The sequence below is a fragment of the Ursus maritimus genome, unplaced genomic scaffold (genome assembly GCF_017311325.1).
Source record: "Ursus maritimus isolate PB19 unplaced genomic scaffold, ASM1731132v1 scaffold_12, whole genome shotgun sequence".
Lineage (NCBI taxonomy): Eukaryota > Metazoa > Chordata > Mammalia > Carnivora > Ursidae > Ursus > Ursus maritimus.
The window spans coordinates 40,609,363-40,632,443 of record NW_024423564.1 but is presented as its reverse complement, the minus strand read 5'-3'; the positions used below and the strand labels follow the sequence as shown (position 1 = coordinate 40,632,443).

The following is a 23,081-nucleotide window of genomic DNA, read 5'->3' as shown; positions in this document are numbered from 1 at the left end:
GATCATGCCCCGGGCTGAAGACAAACACTTAACAACTGAGCCACAAAGGCGCCCCTTCCCCAGTCCTTTCTGGCAACCACCTTATTAACAATGGGGTTGGTAAGGGCTGCTCTCTATGGCAACTCCACAGTTAGTTACTTTTCCAAAATTCTTTGATGGGTCAAGGATCTCCACTCTGAAACATTTTATCACCCTTTAAAAAAAGTGTAAAGATACACAAAAACAAGGTTGTTACTGCTTAGTACTTAGACAACAGGTCAATGGGCTAGTCCTTAGTTAATTTGATAAACAGTAGGGGTAATGATGAGTAGAAAAAAACAAGAGAAGAGATGAGAAAAGACGGTGTGAGGATATACCTTAAATCTCTCTTTGGAAGAAAGTATGAGAGCAGCCTCTCTGGGAGAGGTCTATCTCTGAAAAGCATGTGAGATGCTTGACGTCTTTAATGTTCATTAAGCATTAGTCATCGTGTCTTCTGACCAAGAATTATCTGGCAAGGACAAGTCTACAATGAAATGCGGAGTGGTTCGTTTCTTCACAGGGCCATATAGCATTTTATGGGCAGCACTGAATTCTGTTTTTCTGGCTAGATAGGTGATATGTATTTCCCGGGAGGAAAGAGTCATTAAACAAGGATGATAAATCAGTTGTGCTCCAGGAGCCCCATTATGAAAATTACCGGTTTGAGTTTGAGCCTTGAGGATTAATGGGTAAGAAAATTAATGTAACCTGTAGTACCTGGGCGGGGGGCAGTTCTCTATTAATACTTTAAGTTAACCCAATGTTTCTCATCATCAGGGACTAAAGTGACCCAAAGGCTGGAGGAAAAACTTGTTTTCATGGAGTGAGCAAACTCAGCCCCACTTATTTCTGGAACTTCCTGCTCTTCTCCCACTCTGTACTGTGCTCATGGTGTTCCCTCAATCTCATTTACTACTGTACACCCCTAAGCCGCTACCCCTCCTGGACCATCCTTACTCACCCTCAAAGTTCGGGCTCATAGATTCATTCCTTGTGCTTAGCTCTTACCTCCGTCATCACTTCCACTTCTAGTCGGAATTAGTAGCTCTTTATTTTGGTTTCTGAACCTTGCTGTTGACAAATCAGTCTCTTCCACAGGGCGGTCTTCTTCTTAGGGCCGGAAACAGTGTCTAGAATATCTATGTTTTCTATCTGGGAGCCCAAACATGGTGCCCAGCAGAGGAGAAGAGTCTAAAAATGTTTGAGAATTTAACATAACCATAGAACAATATGGAAACCTAGTGGGAGAGGGTTTGCTTTAGAAACATACACAGACGGCCTTCACCGGGTAATCTTTTCTTTTCTAATCTTAGGTTCGAGTGACCTTGATCCTTCAATGATGTTGGACACTGGAGAGACCATTGATACAGGCTCTGATTATGAAGATCAGGTAATTAAAATCTAAAAAGATCTCTCTCTTTAAATGTTTCAATTTTAGCCTTTGTAAATGTTTTATGAAAATTAGAGTTATAAATCATTTTTGAGGTGCGTACAGATAACAGCATATTCCACGATAAATCATACTAGCCTACAGCTTTTATTCACTAACGTTGGCCCTTCAGCCCCCTCTTCCCCACAGTTCCAAAACAGCAATTAATTAAGGAAAGGTTTGTGGTTTAAGTTACATGAGAAGGAAATGAGGTTATGTGAGGTTCTCTTGCGCAAGAATTTGCCTGTGTTTCTCTATCCCTTTCCAATAATGAACTATCAGTATTTAGTGAGTACTAGCTACAGGTTCAGGGTTCTGCTTTGCTATTTCTAACCTTTGAAAAGACTAACGACCAATGACAACACAGCCAAGAAGTCAAATATATTTTCTATTTTAATAAAACCAGAGAAATTTATCTGGGTCATTTTCCTCTCAGCAGAAGAACTCTCCCTCCTGCTATATTTTAATAATCCAAAATAGTTGGCAAATGATCCAACTCTGTAATTAGGCTTTTTGTTTAAAAAGAGGGTAATGTCTGAAACTTCCTTCTACTGCTCATCAGTGCTCCTCTGCGATGGCTGAAAGCCGAGTGAACATGAGGGTTTTTTCCCCCCATCTTCAACTAATATATGTCACAAATAAAGCAGATGGATATAACCAGTGTCTGAATATAATGGCTAGCTATGCATTTCATATTCATATTCAGAAGCTATTTTCAAGGGGTGCCTGGGTGGCTCAATCAGTTAAGCGTCTGTCTTTGGCTCAGGTCATGATCCGGGGTCCTGGGATTGAGCCCCATGTAGGGCTCTGCACTCAGTGGGGGGAGTCTGCTTCTCCCTCTGCCCCTCCACCATGCTGATGCTCTCCCGCGTGCATGTGCTCTCTCTCTCAAATAAATAAAATCTTTAAAAAAAAAAAAAGAAGTTATTTTCATAAGCATTAGATTCCTTCTTTCATATTCAAAAGCAAGGAGAAAATATTGACAAGTGATATAATAGGTACCGTGTATTTATAATATTTTTAGCATTTATTAACAGTTAATACATACTGAACATTGTGCCTGTTCCTTAGTTTTATGCTGTCACTAATTCGTTACAACATCTCTAGGAAATAGGAATTATTATTTTTATTTTATAGATAAGAAAATAAAGACTCACAGAGTAATTTGCCCACAGTTACAAAAATAGATTCACAGTAGGGAAGTGAACTTAGGGCACATTTCCTCACATGTACACCCTACTGCCTCCTAACTCAGCCTCCAATGACAGGGCGTTCAGTGATAGACTTGAGGAGTCTTTTCAGTTGCTACCTCCCAAGACCCTAGCAGAGGCAAATTCCAAACACCGCTATTGAAGGGGAGCTCATGATCCAAAACCACAAGCTGCATAAAGACATGAACGATGACCAGATATCCAGCTGATTAAAAAATACAAGTTTTCACGCCCCAAGAATTAGAGAGAACAGGAAAGTCTGAAAGAAATGTCAATATGGAAATACTTAAAATATTCAAGAAGATAGAAGGAAAATAAGCCATGAAACAAGTATAGAAAAGAATGGGAAGGAAGAGGCAAGAAAGAAAAGGAAAGATGTAGAAATTCTAGGCACAAAAAATACTGTCATTGAAATAAAAATTCTGTTAACAGTTTGAATAGTAGACTAGACACAGCTGAAGACATTAAATGACAGAACTGAGGAAATTGCCTTAGAATAAACCAGAAAGCTAAACAGTTGTCAGATATAAGAAACAACTCAGGAGTCACTGAGGATAGATTGATTAGGCCGACATATTCAAAAAAGAGTTCCAGGAAAAAATAGGGGGATGGAGCAGAGGCTCCCTTTTATTTATTCTTTGATTTATTATTTTAACAGAGAATAGTTGAGACTTTTTGCAGAGATGAGAAACATCACAAGTCCCCAGATTACAGGAGCACATCCAGTTCTGAGCAGGATAAAAACAACAAAAACAAAACTCTTCACTTATTCTTTTTCTCATTTAGTCATTTAACAAATACTAATTGTGCCCCTACTGTATGCCAGGTACTGTGTAGGTACTTGAAATGTGTAACTATAAAAAATAGGCAAGAAGCTTACATTCTGGTAGAGTAGACAGATATTGAACAATCAACAAGATAAATTAGTAAATTCTCTAGATGTCAGAAGTGGTAAGTCCTATGAGAAAAGGAAAAGTAGACCAAGGTAAGGGGGTTAGGAATGCTGGGGTTGGGAACAGGTTATAATATTAAATAGGATGGCCTCCTTAAAGGGGAGCCATCTGGCAGAGACCTGGCATAGAATGTAAAACATCAGAACACTGAAGACTAAAATAAAATATTAAAAGCCAAAAGGCATTACCTATAAAGGAACAGCAATTTTGGTGACAGCAGAGGAAATCAAGCAAGAGCTCACATTTACTGAGCACCCGTTATAAGGCGGACACTGTGTTTTATGAGTTACGTGCATTATTGCTAATCCTTACGAAAACCCAAAAAGGTAGCTCCATTTCTCCCCAATTTACTGCAAAGGACATTGAATCTCGTGGAAGTTAAGACACTTCCCAAGACCGCACAGCTAGTGAGCTGTGGAGTCAGGAAACAGACTTTGATCAGCCTGGCACCAAAATCTAGTTTCTCCTTTTTACCGTTCCCAATAAAGCCGTTATCCGGGTCGCTGGTGGTCTAGTGCCAATTCCAAGTAATCCTCTTTAGTTATCTTTCTTGACCTCTGCTGCAATTTATTCACCAAACTTTTACCTTAAAGGGTTGTGTGGTAAATACTTTAGGCTCTGTGAGCCATATGTCCTCTGTTGGGATTGTTGAGCAAAACCAGCCGTAACAATACGGAAACAGAGGAGTACGGCTGGGTCCCAGGAAAGCTTTATGTATTGATACTGAAACTTGAATTCCATATAATTCTCATGTGATTTATCTCAACTATTTAAAAATGTAAAACCCATTTAAGCCGAAAGGCTGTACCCAAACTGACAGCATGGTGGATTTGACCTGCAGGCTGTAGTTGGCTGATCCCAGCTGTAAACCACCCTCCAATTCTTGACGTTCTCCTCTCCCTTAGACTCTAACATTTCTAAATTATTTCTTCTACTCTAAATACTTCACATTTGTTGCCTCATTTTATCCTCAGGCAACTATAGGAGATAGATATCATTATAATATTATTGTTATATTTTGTTAACATATATTTTGCTTAAAGTATATTTTATTGTCATTTATTCTATTATTATTTATTCTATTATTATTGTTATTCCAATAAGGAGACTGAGGTACAGAGAAATTAAGCAGTTTATTCAAAGTTACACAACTGACAAGAGATAAAGACAGAATTCAAACACAGCCATCTGACTCCAGAGCCAGGATCAGCCAGGATAGCCTAGGCTCTGCTGTAGTAACAAATAATACTCAAAATCTGAGTGCTTTCCTTCCAGAGGTTCTTTTACATGCAACCTCCAAAGCGATCATGGCTGGGAAGGCAGAGTCTGAGGAAGATGGACCTGCTCTGAATTGCACGTTACCTCCTCCCACATTTGTTTGGCAACCCTGGCCCTCCCCACATGCGGGGAGGCTGGGAAATGGAGCTTGCTTATGCATCCAGGAATGGAGGGATGAGTTTGGTGAACACTGAGTCAGCCTCAGCCACATATCTCTTGCCCTACTCTGTGTTCACTCTCTTGACTCTCTTCCCACATATCGGTCCACTAGTTCTTGGTGTCCTTGCTGAGCTGCTCTCTGCTGCTCCCTTCTTCAAATGTGAGTGTTCCCCCAGCATCTGTGGCCCCTTCAATCCTCACTGAACATGTTCTCCTTTAAAAAGCTCAACCACAGCCATGATCCACTTCCTCAGGGCTCCCAGGTGAGCTCCTGTTGCATATGTCTGCCTACTAAACAGTGCTGTTGGATTTCCCATGTGCATCTCAAACTCAGCACATCCAAAACCAAAATCACCATCTTCCCCCACAAAATCTGCTCGTCCTTCTGTTTTCCCTATTTCTGTTAATGATACCTCCAGCCTGCCAGCTGCCCAAGCCAGAGACAGGATGTCTTCATAGCCTCCTTCCTTTCTCTCCTCCCTACATCAGTTTGATCAAGAAGTCAGTCATTTCTCCTGTGCAGAAATCGCTCCTTCCCACTCTGGTGCCACTGCCATTGCCCTGGTTGGCACTCTCAGCCTTCGTCCCTGGGATCACAGAGCCTGTCTCCTCACCAGTCTCCCTGTCCCAGCCTCCTCACCCATCATAATCATCTTGTTGAAAAGCAAAGCCAGTCATGGCATTCTCCTTCTTAAAAACCCTTTTTGGCTCCTCATTGATGTCAGAATGAAACTGGAACCTCTTATCGTAGTACATGAGAACCTTTGAATCAGAATCTGACACCCTGCATCCCTCCCAAACTCATCCCTTGCCAATCACCGAAACATACTCAGTGCTCCAGCTACACCAAGTCATTTTCAGTTCTCCCAAGTGGCTTGTGATTTGCACAGTCCTTTTCTTCTATACGGAAACTTCCACAACCCTATCATGCCTATCCCGGATAACCCCACTCATGTGCCATCAAGACCAAGCTTCATCTCAAGGAAGCCTTTATCTTGTTACATGTTCAGTTCACTTTCTCGAGGGGCCCTTGAGACCCTATTGTAATATTCTCTGGCATTGCAGGGGTTGTGTTTTGTTATAGTTGTCTTTAATGCCTGCCACACAGCCTGGTGTGCAGTGTGTGACCAATAAAAGTCCATTTTTAAAAGCCCATAAAATGACTTCAGTTCTTCTTCTTAATATGTAATTTTTGATAACTTGTTAACTCTTGCTCATTCTTTTGAGCCTGGTGATGATGATAACTCGATGATAACCTCACTTAGAAGTACTGTTGGGAGAGGGACACGGTGCAGGGGACCTTGTACAGAACAAATGCTCCATAAATGTAAACCCTTCTTTTCCAGCTTAGACTGAACTTTTCAGAAATCACTGCCTTTCTGTATCTGACAGAGGCCCCCACTTCCTCAGCTAAGGGAATGCTAATTGAGCACTTCTGGTTTTCAGTCTGGCATGTAGGAGCATAATCGTAACCAGTGTTTCTTAACAAGTAAAAAGCTGAACAAACTGAAAATTCAACAGTTCTTAGAGCTCTCAGAGACTTGTGAGGTCACAAGGCAAACCGCTGTACCAAAAATTGGAGAGACAGACAGGCGGAGTCAAAAAAATCACAAGAGTAGAAACCCACAAGCAAGAACCTCACCAGGAACCAGGGCCAGGGTAGGAAAACCTAAACTGTAATTGGCAAATTGCAGGAGGCTCAGTGTGGACAAGTGTGGGAGTTAAAAACTCCAGGGGGAGCCAGTCACAGAGGTCCCCACACTTTCATGAGTTTTACCTCCAGGAGCTCTACCAGGTCCTCAGAGTGAATATCAGAGAAAAATCATTTAGTGCTTCTGGCAAGAAGGAGGGGAAAAGGAACCATTTTGAAATACACCAGAGCCCTCTGTTCTTAACAAGACCTGCTCTCGGGAGAAACTATTTTATCAGAACCTAATTTTCTGGGATTTTATTAGAACCTACCCTACCTGGGAGAATGGAAATACCTGACTCCAGCACCCCTGCAAGCTATCCTGTCCCACCTAAAAGGGGGGAAACCTAAGGTACACTGCTGAGGTTCATTGTCCAGGGGCTCACCAAAAAACTGAGACCTAATCATAGGACTATATGTGTTTCATAGAATGTTTCCTTTGTCCCCTCACCTAACCACTACATTACTAAAAGTTAATTTACTGCAGTTTCTTTTACCTAGTACATCATGTCCACCTTTCAACAAAAAAATTACAAGGCATACTAAAAGACAAAAACACATTTGAAAAGCATTAAAACAAGCATAATAAATGGCAGGACTACTGGACTTATCAGAAAAAGATTTTTTCTAAAAAAGACGATGAATATGTTGAGGGCTTAAGTGGAAAAAGCAGGCAACATGCAAGAACAGATGACATGCAAGGTAATGTAAGCAGAGCGATGGAAATCCTAAGAAAGAAACAAAAAGAGATGCCAGAGATCAAAAACACTATAACAGAAATGAAAAATGCCTTTGATAGGCTCATTAGTAAACTGGACCTGGCTGAGGAAGAAAAAATACCTGAACTTGAGGATGACAACAAAAACTTCCAAAACTGAAAGGCAGAAAGAAGACAAAAAACAAAACAAAAACAAAAAACAGAACATTCAAGAACTATGAGACAATTACAAAAGATGACATATACAAATGCATTCAAACTGCAAAAGTAATCAAAGATAAAAAAAATCTTGAAAAAAGCATGAGAAAAAAATACACCTTACTTATAGAGAAGCAAAGAAAAAGAAGACATTCAGCTTCTCAAACAACTTGCAAGCAAGAAGAGAGTAGAGTGAAATACTTAGTGTGTAAGGGGAAAAAATTTTTAAACCTGGAATTCTGTAACCTATGCTGTAAATTATGCTTTAAAAGTGAAGGAGCAAAAGATTTTCTCAAACCAAAATTGAGAGAGTTTGTTGCCAATAGACCTGCCTTGCAAGAAATATTAAAAGAAGTTCTCTAATGAGAAGGGAAGTGATATAGATTAGAAATTGGTATCTACATAATAAAGGAAGGGAAACTATTAGAGAATGAATAAATGAAGGTAAAATGAAAACTTTTATTTTTCTTATTCTTAATTGATCTAACAGATAATAGTTTGTTCAAAATAATAATAGCAATGATGTATTCAATGATGCATGCTTATGTATAAGTGAAATGAATGACAGCAATGATACAAGGCATGGGAGGATGAATTGGGAATATTTTGTTATTATAAGCCGTTCTCACTGTCCACTTATTTGAAAATGGACTTGGATTCTTTTAAATGTATATTGCAAACTCTAGGGCAGCCACTTAAAAAAAGTTTAAAAAGAAGTATAATTGATATGCTAAGAAAGGAGAGAAAATAGAATCATTTAAAACGCCAATTAGATGATTTAAAGCTCAGTTAAAACCATGAAGGCAGAAAAGGTTTGGAAACCAAAAAGAGGAACAAAGAAAATGAACAATAAATAGAAAACAGTAACAAATATGCAGATATTAATCCAACTATATCAACAAACACTTTAAATGTCAGTGATCTAGGGGCATCTGGCTAGCTCAGTCGGAAGAACATGCAACTCTTGATCTTGGGGTCATGAGCTCAAGCCCCAAGTTGGGTGTAGAGATTACTAAAAAAATAAATGAACAAATAAACAAAAATGTCAGCAATTTAAATATACCAAGTAAAAGACAGGGATTTTCAGAGTGGATAAAAAAATAAGACCCAAATATATGTTGTCTACAAGAAACCTACTTTAAATATAAAGACACTTGTAAATTAATGTAAACAAATGGAGAGAGATATACTGTGCTACCGCTAACAAAAACAAAATAAGAGTAGCTATATTAATTTCAGACAGAGCAAATGTAAGAGCAAAGAAATTTATCAGGGATAAAAAGAGCATTACATAACAAGAAAGGAGTCAATATTCCAAGAAGACATAACAGTCTTTAATGGATACGCACCAAACAACAGAGTGGGTCCAGGCTCACTGTCCACCCAACTCCTTGATCCCACCCCTTCCATCTCCCTAGGACCTTGTTCCATTAATGGGTATTGCTTCATCTTTCTCAAGGCTCTCATCCTCAAAGTATCTTTCTTTTTCTCTAACAACCCAACATCCCTATTTTGAAGAAAGGAGTGGTCAACAGCACCAAGTGTCATAGGAAGGCCAAGTGGGATACAGTCTTCTCCCCTTTTCTTCAACACCAAATTTGGTAAAAGCAAAGTCAGCTCCTATGCTCCATGACTTTACCTCCCAATCTATCCTTGTAAACCAGCTTCTGCCTACCCTGTTTCTCTAAGAGACTGTTAAAAATAATCTCATTACTGCCAAGTCAGGAAGACATTTACAATGTATGGAGTCTAACACACTGATGACACTTTCTGCTTTCTTAAAACTTTTGGATCCCTTGGCTTATGCCACCTCTATGGCCTCATTTCTTTGTCTCCTCCCCCCATTATGGTCTGTGATATGAGAGGAGCCTGGAGAGCGGGGTTTGTAGAGCAGGTTAGGTGTTTTGACTTTATTCTAAGAACAATGGGAAGCCTTGAAGAGTTGTCTTGTTTTGTTTATGGGAGGGGTATGGGGGGGAGGGGTAGGACATAACATAATTACATTTATGTTTTTAAAAAAGATTGCTCTTGCTGCAATGTGAAGAACATATTGGAGGAAGGCAAGAATGGGTCTAGGGAGCTTCAGTGGTCCTGAAAAGAGATGATGAATGGTACCTTGCACCAGAGTGGTGGAGGAGATGAACAGAAAGGGATTTATTTAAGAGGTACTTATGAGGCAAAATCAACAGGACTTCGTGTTAAAATGGGTATGAGAGCCAACAGGGAGTGAACTTTGGAAAAAATACTTGGGTTTTTAACTTGTACAGCTGGGTAGATGGTAGTGGCATTCACTGAGAAAGAACACTAAGAAAACACCAGTTCTGAAAGGAAAGAGCATGAGTGTAATTTTAGATATGTGAGTTCAAAATGCCTTAAGGCATCCAAGTAGAGAATTCAAGTGAACAATTGAATATACAAATCTGGTGCTCAGAGGAAAGATCTGGGCTGGAAATAGATATTTGTGAGCTTCTGAATATAGGTAGAAAGTGAAGCTGCATATGGAGAGGCTACTTAAAGAAAACAGACTTGAGAAGAGAAGCGGATCTACCACTGAGCAATGAGGAAATTTAGAGACCAGGTAAGGGAAGATGGGGCAGGGAGAAGATGTAGAAGGAGCTCTTAGAGAGATAGGAGGAAAACCAGAAGAATGCAGTGTTCCAAAACCCAAACAAAACAGTATTTCAAGAAGCAGAGAGGGTCAGATGTTGAGGGAGAATGGAAAATGGCCATTGTATATAGAAACATGGAGAAAATTGTTGACCTTACAAAGTGCTGTTGGGGACGTTGTTTTTTGTTAGTTTGTAATAGAAGTCAATTGAGCATGTTAAAAACTCACAGGAAGGATCCACTCATTAGGGAGAAGGAGAATATACGAGACAGAGGAAGTTTCCTCTGAATGCAGGAAGATTGGGTTCTAGGGTCAGGTGTGTAATGTGGGAGTTAATGTGTTCCTGTCAGATGACTTGCAGAGGCAGATCCACCTGTTGAGAGCCTGAGATTTGAGGCAAGTAGAGGATTGACTTGTAGAATCCAGTGGAGAAAGAACTAAGGAAACACAGCAGGACTGGCAAGCAGTCAGGGAGTCCATTTGACGTTAGTGCCTAGAAATTTATTTTGACCGATCTATTCTTTTTCTTCTTTTTTTTTTTTCCCATTCATTTAGCAAATGTTTATTGGGTACCGCGTGGGTGCCCAACACTCTCTAGACACTAATGATACAGAGTGCTGTGGAATTTCCATGGGGCACAGAGAAGGTGGGTAGTTCCCGTCACTCAGCGTTGGAGTTGTCCCAAGTATGTGCTGCAAACAGAGCAACAGCAGAGAGTAAGGGATGGTGGGCCCAGAACAGGAAGGAGAGTGGACCCAGGACAGGTAGGGCACAAAGTCCAGAAGAACTAGCAGTACCTTTGACTTCTTTAAAAATATAACTCGATGTCACAAATACGAGCTAACTCTTTATTAAATAGAATATTTTATCTTGCGATCCTGGCAATTCTGCAAGGATTTCACATCCTCCTCCTTCTTCCTTGAGATCTTCTCTAATAATTGAACATTAATTTCTTGCCTGCCCCACTGAACACCCAGAGCACTTGAGGTTTGTACTCCTCAGTCTTAGCACTTGATTGTATTTAATCTTGTACTTCATTATACACTGTCTCCTATCAATCCTTGATTGTCTCCTACATGTATCCATTATTGAAAAAGAACATAGACCACGGAAACGGACAGACATGATTTAGAGCCCGTGTCACACGCATGAGTTCCAAGCTACTTAACCTCTTCAAGCCAGAGTTTCTTCAACCTATAAAAATGGACGTAAGTCTTTGCAGGCTATTTAGATTAAACAGGGGGCACCTGATAGCTTAGTTGGTTAGGGTCCAACTCTTGATTTCGGCTCATGTCATGATCTCTGGGTCATGGGATCAGTCCCTGTGTTGGGCTTCACTCTCTACTTGGGATTCTTTCCCTCTCCCTATCTGTCCCCCTCCCTCTCTGCTCCTCTCCCCACTCACACTCTCTCTCTCTCTAAAAGAAATAAAATCTTTTTAAAAAATGAGAATCTATGTGAAGGTACCTGGCACAGTGAGCCATCCTCTTCTTTCTTTCCTTCTCAGAAAGGAAGACCTTTAGATGTACTTCTTCGTGCCTACTAAACTGTGACAGGGACACCGTTAGAATCAAAATATACTTAATGAATAGAGCCATAATGCCGCATTGCCCAGCCAGAACAGATAACAGAGTTTACATGTGTGTGTTAACGGAATTTCCATAGCGATATTTACCTTCTAAATCAAGAAAAACTACATTTAGCCAAAGCATGTGTTGGGTTGTATTTGTAAGGCTGATTCAAACACTGCCATTCCCAAACCAGTATATTTGAGTGGCACGGCACTTATCATAATTTAGGCACTAATTAACTTGAAGCCGACATTCTGAGTCCTGTTCTAATGGGCAAACCAGGTTTTTGTGGCAAGTCCTACAAGGCCCAGCCAAAGCTGGAAAAATGGAATGGCTAGGTATACCTCTCAGCTCTGCAGTAAGCACTTGTTCTTGGTAGTGAAAACTGTTGGTGGCCCATTGAAATAATAAAAGCAGGAACATTGGAGAGGGACCAAGGTCAGGAAGTTGTAAATCTAGCTTTTCCCAAACACCGATACAAAAATACCTGCTGTGGGTTGAAGCTGCCAGCTCTCCCTGGCTGTCTTCATTGGCCATGGGGAGTTGGAGCTAATTGATTCTGTAAGAAGAAAGACTAGTCCCATTTGTAAATGTCATAAGTTAATCAGAATATATTTCCACTATTCTTGACTGCAGAGTCAGGGATGTCCTTCATATTTTCACTGTAGATATTAAATATTCAACAGCAGTATTATATCACTTAGGTTGCCAATTTGGGCCAGAGTTCCATATATTTCCACACTCTGAAGACGTGAAGTAAATGGCTCATCACTATGCATGTCTAGTGTGCCCCATCACAGGACTATAGGACAAATCTTTGCAGAAGGTAATGAGATCTGATAGAATTCCTCATTTCAAAGCAGTAGGATATACTCCAGAGGTAAAAACATATGAAAGACTGATCAGTAGAGACTGTTTGCTTTCCTCTTTTCAAAAACCTTATTATTCTTGTCAGACAGGTTTGGTAATTAATCTCACAAGCTCCTGTGACATCCTATTAACTGGAGTAATCTTGAATTTCTTGTCATTTTGAAGGCAAAATGAAAATATTTGTGATAACACAATAGTATCACTGCCTAATAAAGGGAAAGAAACAGAACTATGTGTGACCTGCTACCTGATTTGCCTCAGAGCCTCAAAAACAGGAAACTGTCGTTAATGGGAAACCAAATAAGCTTCTAGGATTATGATGTATTTACAGAAGTAAGGGTGGGGAGAGAGTACAAAACGCTGAGAACCCAATCTAAAGGCAAACAGCGGCTTACACAGACCTCACAGTAAGTGGCAGGAGAGCGGTGTGACGAGGGTGCCCTTTGCCCTTTGGAGCTGGTTACCAAGGAGCAGCGTTACCATCACCCACCTGCTGATGATCTTCCTCTTTCTGGGGGTGTTGGGTCACAGTGTATATCCATATATCAATTTTCCTATGGAATCCCTGTTTTTATTAGGGATGGCGGCTGTGACTACGGCGAGTGAAGACCCCAGGCTTGGAGTCCTGACTGGGTCTGAGTTCTGGTTCTGCTATTTTGTGGCTTGGTGATGTTGGCACATCCACTTAATGCTCTGAGCCTCAGTTTCCAAATCTGTAAAATGAAGAAAATAATGTGAAGATTAAAGAGCGGATTTCTACCAAGGCATTCTGTCAAATGTAAAACACTATATACGCAGTTCTACAAACGTCATTATTTACTGTATGTTTCTCTTGTCCTCTTTTGAATGTAGATAGAAAACGTGTTAGGGAACAACAGTTTTACCACTTAGATTTTTAAAGGACCCCAAGAAAATAATAAAATAGTAAACACAAAAAATTTATTTGGGATTCCACTACCATCCTAAAAGTTTCGGGCAGACTTTCCTAACTTTGACCAGAACTTGTTCCTATTTTTAGCATAGCCCTTGTCCCATGGATTATGGCTTTTTGTATACGTGTCTTTCTTCTCTAATAAATTATACCCAGGGGCACGGACAATGTCTACTTTACTATAATTTCTTAATTCTTTGCATAACGCTTGACACAAAATAGGAGGGCAATTTCAACATATTTTCTCCATAAACAGAATGAAGAATTTCAAAGGGAAGTACAAGGAGGAAATCTGACATTCTCACACAGTGACCAGAGACCAGGGAATAAAACAAATATACATGGCAATGATGAAGACATTGTTTTAATTTATGCTTTTGAAGGAGGGTAGCTAGGATGTTGAGAGTTCCAAAAGCGATCATGTAAGATGTGGTTGAAGGATCTGGAAATATCTAAGGAGAGAAGTACATTCTCCTAAAAGCATGGTGACTGAGCAAGCTCTTGCTGGCCTGTTCAGGCCATGCTGGGTGGGGTCTGTGGTCTTGTTCACATCTCTGTTCCTGACGCCTTGCACCTGAGTGATGCTCAGTAATGAACTCTTCAGTGTAGAAATTCCGTTATCCATAAGGGACTAGGTCATTTTAGAAGAGGGAGTTAGAGAATTGAGTCCTAGAAATAGCAATGACAAAGGGGTGAGATTCAGATCAATGTATAAGGAATTTTCTAACTAGTATTAGGGTCCAGTTGAATATCTCATTGAAGATACTCAAATTCTGGATAGCCATTCCTCATGCATGTTTTTCAAAAATGATCTGTACTGGCATGGGGTGGGGGTATTCCATGCCTCCTAAGGTCCTTTGCATCTCTGAGTCTATTTGTATACAAACAACCCAGGGTATATGTGTGTGTGTGTGTGTGTGTGTGTGTAAAAACATCAACTCCCACTACCATCATCCCAGAAATATCTAAATATTGTCCCCACTAGTCTGCTCCGGGGCCTGAGGTCCCATCACCAGGGAGCTGAAGGGGGAAGGGAGGCTTGATACTGTGTCGCTAGAAGGTCTCAGTCAATTTTCCATCACAAACATATTTAATCAAATGTAACCAACTGCAGGTGAATAAAATTGTCATGATGTTAGAACATTGTTAATTGTTAATTCAGCTTTAAATTCAGACCAGTAAAAGTTGTGGTATTATCAAATATCAAAAACCATAGGCATGTTCTTTAAAAATGTAACCTTGGTAGGAGTAGAAACACATTAAGTCATTGTCAGTCACGGACCCTGAAGGATGAAGGAATTCCTCATCGTTAGCCAGGGGTGGTGTTTGTCCAGCGTTACGACCAGAGCTGCACAGTGGTTAAAACCGTAGGTTGAGGGGTCAGACAGCCTGGGTTGCAGTTCTGTTCCTGCCAGTGACTAATCGTGTGGCCTTGAACTTCTTTGTGCTAAAGTTTCCTCACTTGCAAAATAGCAGTTTTGTGAGGTCTAAGTGAGATAAAATAACAGTGCACTCAGAACAGTAATAATACCAAGTACCTACTCCAAATCAGACATAATACTAAGCATTATTCAGTTATCTTAACAACTCTACCTCGGGCCCCAAGTTTCAGTTGAGACAGAGCTATCAACTGGCTTGCCCCAGGTCACCCAGCTGGGGAGCGGCAGAGCTGTAACGCAGCTCCGCTCTGTCCAGTCCAAGCCCTGTGCTCCTGACCTCCTCAGCCTCCTTGCTGAAAATGTTGCTTTCCAGCCTTGCATCCGTGTGGGATTTTCAGGGTAAGAACCTGGAGGAAGAGTAATAATAATAACAATAATAATAATGATAATGATAATATTAGCTAAAATTTCTGGAGTGCTTTCTATGTTTCAGGCACTATTCAAAACACTTCACATGCATTAAGCCTCACCACAACCCTACAAAGTTTTGTTATTATTCCCATTTCACAGATACAGAACTGAGGCCCAAAGAGGTTAAGTAACATGTCAAAAATTAAACCAGGCAGTCTGACATCACTGAGACTAAGTCTTAGCCACCACACTAAGGTGCTACTTTAGGATAGCCCTCGGTGGGGCAGGGGACTTGGGAAACCAGGAAACCATATCAGTTTCAAGATCCAGAGGAAGATAGGGTGTTGAGGTGAAAAAGAGACAAAGACAGTTGGAACCCATTTACCTTTTTGACGATTTTGCTAGAACTTCCCCCAACGTTGGGAGAGGGAATGGGCCCAGAGACGAACAGATGGGATGGACTTTTGAGGCACACACCATGTGCTAGGAGGTATGGGGCTTTCTGTTTGCTTGTCTTTTAATTTAGAAGCTTGATGACTCAGGAAGAGCACACTTGGTTCTAAACAGTAAATGCAACAACACCCCTTTTAAAATCACTTGGCTTTTTAATTAATCTTGTTTGGGGGACACCAGCAGAGAACCCAACCTAACACTTCCAGTTTTTTACTGTATATTCATAACCTTGAAGAAAATTCAGAGTTGGCAGCTTTTATTAAGTGCCTGCCCTGTGCCAAGAGCTCTCATGATCGGTTTAATCCTCACCTCTACCCTAGGAGGAAAGTATCATTATCCCCAAGGTCACAAAACTAATAACGTCTTCACTCCAAGTTCATCTCTTCCCTGTAAGCCATGCTGCTGCCCCAGAATCTGTAATAATGACCCAGCAACCATCTCCCTGTAAACAAACAAAATAACAAAAAAATACAAACAAGAAAACTAGCTTGTATTTTATCCCAGTATTTGAAATCATATAATTGGCTTATAAAATGAGCAAGCCACAGAAGCAGATGTCTGAGCTTGTAAGAAGTGTCAAGTCTGTGATTGCTTCTCTTTCGATGCATAATAATCTTTCATTTCTTTGTCATTTACTTAAATTTAATAACTTCTCATTTATAGAAGCGAAACTAAATGCTCTGGAAATTTTAGAAAATACGATAAGATAAAGAAGAAAGTTAACATTAACATTTTAGATTATTTTATTGATTAATAGATATGCAGATATATAATAAAGTCATAATCAATTTTTTCATTTAATATTATAGAATTCCCATGTCCTCAAATAATTTTTATAAACACTTCCTTAATGACAGTATAAAATATAATTTTACAGATATACTTTATTTATTTTCATCATTCCCTTACTCCAGGGCATTTATTTTTCATCTTTTTACGGTTATAAATAATGCTGCCCTGGCATGTCATTGCACATCAACCTTGCCCGTATCTCTGATTATTACCTAGGAAAGATTCCTAATGAGATTATTAGCCCACAGGTTATAAAAGATAGTATTGCAATATTTCTACTTCTTTCTAATAAGATATACTTCAGTGATAAGCAAGGATTCTTGACGAGACAAAAGGATTCTAAAAAAGATTTTTATATACAGCTGTTCTTCTAAATTATTTGAAATAAGAGCTGTCAAATTGGGTCCAATTTAGTCCTACATGACTCTGGATACAGAACGTACATTAGGTGCTAAAAATATCTGCAGTCCATTGATCAATAAGGTAGTAGTCCGTAATACCAGTCACCCAGGGGGGCAGGCTTGGTTAAGGCTCTAGGACGGGCGGCAGAATCCGTTGTCATTTTTTTCCTTGGAACTAGCTAAATCTGCAGTCAGTCCTTTATTTCAACAAGCAGTTAACCGACTTTCCTTGGGCCCAGCTGTGTGCCGGTGTCTTCTTCCTTTCTCTAGAAACAATATCATTCAAAACATTCAAGAGTTCTTGCAATTTCCAAACATACAGGCTCTCTTAAATACTTACAGCTAGTTCCCAGAACATCTCCATTAATTTCCTTATGTTTCATTTGACCTCCCTGTTATCTGTAGAGGAAAACGTGTTTTTACAGGAACAAAAGAAATTTGTAGAAGCAAAACTAGGAAAGAAAAGTAAATCGATTCTTATAAAATACATCAGACAGACTAGAAGCCATAGAGAATGATACAACAAACACCATGGATCCACTTCCCAGCTTAAGAAATAAAACACTGCAAATAATTGAAGCCCTCTGTGTACCACCTCTCCAATCCCATTCCCCTGGCCCTCCCCAGAGGTGTCCGCTACTCTGCATTCAGTGTTTATCAATCCAACGTCTTTCTTTATGTTTCTGCTCCATGTGCAGCTATGTCCCTAGAATGTAGGTTCTTGGGAAAGCAGGCGCTCTGTTCGCTGCTCTATCGCGAGCACCTAGAACAGCATCTGGCACGTGGTAGGTGGTCAATAAGTATTTATTGTGTGTAGTATAGACAATGCATTCCTAAGCAATGTAGGAGTTTTTCATGTTTTTAACCCCCAATAAATTGTCCTATATCGTATGTATCCTTCTTACTTTGTGCTGGTAAACCCTGCTTCATTTTTTTTTACTGCTTCTAATAATCAACATTTAGGTTCCTTCCGATTTTTAACATTGTAAATTCCGTACAGGAACATCAGGGAACTACCCCCTTTTCCATTATGTAGGGCTTCTCTATAACAAATAGCGGGGGAGAAAGTGGACAGAGTCTGGCCCTTGGCTCTGCTAAATCTCTTCCTCTTTTAAATCTCTACTAGGGTGAATGGGAAGTTGAGAAATCAGCTCAGCCCTCTGGCCATCAGCTTCTTCACAAGTGAAATGAGGCCAGCTGACCAGCCAGTCTTTCAATGGGTTTGGGAATCTTCAACTTAATTACACCTTTCCAAATTGCTCTCGCTGAACTGATCCTAAATATTTAAATGTAATAATAATATACCAAAGGTAATTGGATTTATGCAGTTCTATCACTTCATCCAATTCTATAACTTTATGCAGTTCTATCAGTAAAAACATGTATAAGTACAGTCATACTATATTTGAAATATGTGTCAACTCTAAATTAGAAACATTTAGAACACTTTTAGCATCAGTGGTACAGTAGTTAGGTATACACTGCCTCCATGTAACACTTATGTGTTTTTCTAAATCAGTTTGCTTCTACCTCCCTATCCTTGTAGGCAATGGAAGTTCCATTCTCAGTTATGGTATGGAAAGCCCCTTCTTCCTCTCCTTTGGAGTCTTAGTAGAGTCTGGAAAAACTTCCCTGGCCCAAAAAGTTTGAGGAAGTGGTTTCTGCTCTTCAGTTATTTATGGTCACCATGAGGTTTGTATTGCTTGAGCCTTTGTGATCCACTCAAAAGTGGGCTGCTCCACTCACAGCATCCATGCTGTTAGGGCCAGCTGGACCACAGGGGCCATTGAGACCCCAGCCATTCACCTACCAAACTCTCCCACAGGCCTTGTCATTTTCTAGGACTATTGGCATGAGAGCGGGGCTCAGGTCTCGTCCATCCATACACTACTAACCCCCTCTTTGTGCTGGGGTAGTCTCACTGTCCCGTCTGGGGAAAGCAGTATTGGTCTACTCTTCTCTCTTCAGATCTCACACCAATCACATCGTCTCTTGGGCAGCATTACTCCATCTGTCCTAAGAAGCTATGCGTTTGCATTCCCTGTGTGTGTGTGTGTGTGTGTGTGTGTAAAATGAACCAACAGCAGAAAATAAGATGTGGTTACTTTTTCATCACATATCCGGCTAGCTTTATTTCTAGAGATTTTAATCATTTTTATTTTTATCAGCTTTTATTTACTCTGAAGATGATTGCATTCAAATAATGTATTTAAATTCTGAAGACCAGACAGTAGCTATCTTGTCGACTTTATGTTTTCCAAAGGGAGTTAATAGATTTGCTAAAACCAGAAATTAATATTTATCACCAAGAAAAAAAAATCATTGTCAGGCAAAGTCAAGTTGAATGGAGAGCAGCTGTACCTGCAGCTGAACTGATCCTAAATATTTAACTGATTTATATCAGTTTTAACTGATTCGGTCTGGCACACAAGTAATTGGACAACAGTAATTTTACACATGTGCTTGAGTAGGTCTAGGCTACCATTTAAATGGAGACCTTCTTTCTCAAGCTTTTTTTTTTCTTTTGTGGAGTTTAATTTACAGACCACAATCTTTACCAAGAGTTAAGATCTCAAGTTTCATCTTCTCGCTGAACGAAGATCTTTTTTTTTTAATTTTTTTTTATTATATTATGTTAGTCACCATACAGTACATCCCTGGTTTTTGATGTAAAGTTCGATGATTCATTAGTTGCGTATAACACCCAGCGCACCATGCAATACGTGCCGTCCTTACTACCCATCACCAGCCTATCCCATTCCCCCACCCCCCCTCCCCTCTGAAGCCCTCAGTTTGTTTCTCAGAGTCCATAGTCTCTCATGCTTCATTCCCCCTGCCAAACGAAGATCTTGAACAAGTTGGTTAATCATGTCCTTTCTTTGGCTCTATGGTAGAAGGCTTTTTCCACTGCCCAAGCAAGGATGACCAACTCCCTCTTGCTGAGCTCTCAGTATGAGTCAGGCATTAAGTGTTGCACATCCTGTATCCATACCAAAGCCCTATCTGGTCAGCATTATTAAGCCCATTTTATAGATAAGGAAACTGAGACTGAGTGTTACATGACTTGGCCAAATAAAACACCTAGTGTGTTGCTGAAGTAGGACTTGTACCAAGTCTCTTTGATCTAAAACCAGGGCTCTAAATCTGGTAGCCATTGCCCTTGCTTGCCATTAGAATCACCTGGTGAGTTGGTAAACCTGCCCCACCCCCCAAAGATTCTGATGTTTTTGGTCTGGGAGAGAAACCTGGGCAAAACTATGCTTTAAAAACTCTCCAGGTGATTCTGAATTGCAGCAGAGCCTCTGCCCCCAGTTACAAAGGCTGATGGCCGAAAGGACTCAAGGGCACAGAACTAGGAGAGCAGATCAAAGGCGCCAGCAGCAGTGGTTTCCAAGATGCAAGAAAATAGGATCCTTTCAAGTTTGTTTAAATGTGAAAAAGATGTGCCAATTCATGAAGGTGACCCGAAACCAGAGTAAGTATAACGGAGGTGCCTGGGACTTTGCCAGTTCCAGACAGACTTTGCCCACAGTGGCAGGATTTGTCTGGCAGAGAAATGCGCCAGGGGAAGACCCTAACTCAGCAAATAATTCAAGTCAGCAAATGAGGAAGGAAGTGTGAGATTTCACAGTTTTTAGAGAACAGTCAAGAGAAGACTCTAGCCTCTGATCTTGCAGGAACCTGGGAGTCAACCCCACCCCACCTCCAGCGATCCCCTCTGAGCAGGGAGAGGTGTCATTCGGCATCTGCTCGAATAGAGACTCCTGAAGAGGTTAAAAGACTGTCCTGTGCCAGAGAGGAGAGAGCCACCTTGACCTGGCTGCATTTCTCCCTCTCCAAACTTGACCTGGGGCTGAGAGAGTGAGGAGGAGTTGGCCGGGCAGGGGGAGTGTGTGTCAGAAAGGGAGAACACAGGAGCACCTGGGTGACTCAATTGGTTAAGCATCTGCCATCAGCTCAGGTCATGATCCCAGGGTCCTGGGATTGAGCCCTGCATCGGGCTCCCTGCTCAGTGGGAAGCCTGCTTCTCCCTCTCCCTCTCTCCCTGCTTGTGTTCCCTCTCTCACTGTCTCTCTCTGTCTGTCAAATAAATAAATAAAATCTTAAAAAAAAAAAAAGAGGTGAGGCGAACACAGACAAAGACACAGACATGAAAGCACAGGTGTGGCCATAGTTCCAAGTAGGGTGACCAGCTGTCCTGGCTTGCCTGCAACTGTTCTGATCTTAAAGGCCAGAGACCCAAATGCTGGGAAGCCCCTGGGTTCTGGGCAAACAGAAATGGATGGTTGGCCACCTTAGTCCCAAAAAACCATGAGGAATGGGGAAGCAGTGGCATACAGGGCATCAGTGGAGCCGAAAGCCTGGTTTTTCCACCTGCCCTGGGCAGCATTTTCTGAAGGCCAAAAAACTCCCTCTGTGTGGGCCTGTTTGAGCCTCTTTCCAGTGTCTGAGGTCCGATGTCTTCCTCTCTGTGTATTCCTTTCTTTTTCTGGAGCACATCCTGGAGTAGCTTCCTAAAAAATAATCAGCAGAAGGTAAGTTTTTTTAAGTCTCCCATTACTGAACGGTGTGATTCTTTCCTCAGCATTTTCTGATTGGCTACCCAAGTATTTACCTGAGAGCAGCAATCAATTTTCCTCAAAATGTGGAAGGCACTGCGCTAGAGCATACTGTCTTCTACCTTGCCATGTTGCAGTCCGCTGTTACTCTGATTTTCCATCCTCTATTATTGTAACTTGTCCTCTCCCCAAAACTCACCTCCCTAGAAATTTTTAAAGATCCTCTATTTATTCCTCGTTTTCTGAAGTTTCACTGTGATGTGCCTTGGTGTGAATCTTGGTTTCCTTCCCGGGGCTGGGCATTTGGTGTGACCTTCCAATGTGGAGACTCAGGCCCTTCAACCCTGGGACATTTCCTAGTATTTTTTTTCTTTGCTTATTTTCTAACCTCTGCTATTTCTATTCCTGCTTTTTAGATTCAGCTGTTAGACTTCCTAAATTGATCTCATTCTTTTTTCCCATTTTCTGCCTCTTAGCTTTTCTACTATGTTCTGCTTTCTGGGAAATTCCTTAACTTCACCTTCCTACTGTTCTACTGATTGATTTTGGCCATCATATTTCTAATTTTCAAGAGCCTTTTCTTTTTCTCTAACTGTTCCCTTCTCACGCCGCATTTTTTTTTTTTACTTTTATGGTTGTAATTTCATCTCATACCATTCTATACCATTTAGATTGGTTTCTAAATTTTCTTTGTTTCCTACATTATTTTTATTTCCTGTGGATGTATATGTTTGTTTGTACCTCTTTCTTTCATCTTTAAAGCTTTCCTCCTAAGTTTTGAGATCCATGGGCATCTAATTCTATTAAGAATGAGGCAAGCCGGGGCGCCCAGGTGGCTTAGTCAGTTGAGCACCCAACTTTTGATTTTGGCTCAGGTCATGATGTCAGGGTCATGAGATTGAGCCCAGCGTGGGGCTCCGCACTCCACAGGGAGTCTGCTTGAGATTCTCTCTCTCTCTCCCTCTGCCCCTTCCCTCCCACCCCGCCCCAGCGTGCACTCTCTCTCTCTAAAATAATCAATCTAAAAAAAAAAATGAGGCAGGCCAGCATGATTAGACAGTGTATTAGTTTCCTCTTGCTACTGTAAAAAATTCCTACAAACTTAGTGACTTAACACAAACTTACCATCTTACAGAAGTTCTAAAGTCAAGATACCAGCAGGGCTGCCTTCCTTCTAGAGGCTCTAGTGGAAGATCTGTTTCCTTGCCTTTTCTAGTTTCTAGAAGCTGCCCACATTCCTTAGCTTGTAGACCCTTCATCCATCTTCAAGGCCAGCAGCTAGCCTCTTCCAGCCAATCCATTCCTCTGTGTCCTCCCTCTCTCTGATTACTGCTTCTTTCTCATGCCTCCCATTCTGACTCTGACCTCCTAACTCTCTCTTTAAGAATTCTTGTGATTACAATGCCCCACACCCACCCTGACCATCGGGAAAATCTGCCTATCTCACGA

At 40.8% G+C, this 23,081-nt stretch overlaps 1 protein-coding gene across 1 annotated transcript in view; it reads left to right on the top strand.

Moving 5' to 3' along the window:
• The window catches only part of AK5 (adenylate kinase 5), a 227,446-nt gene that overhangs the window by 125,374 nt on the left and 78,991 nt on the right, over positions 1-23,081 (top strand). Inside the window, exon 7 of the mRNA XM_008690702.2 lies at positions 1,335-1,411. Coding sequence (XP_008688924.1) covers positions 1,335-1,411 — 77 coding nt within the window. The remainder of the gene's footprint in view (positions 1-1,334; positions 1,412-23,081) is intronic.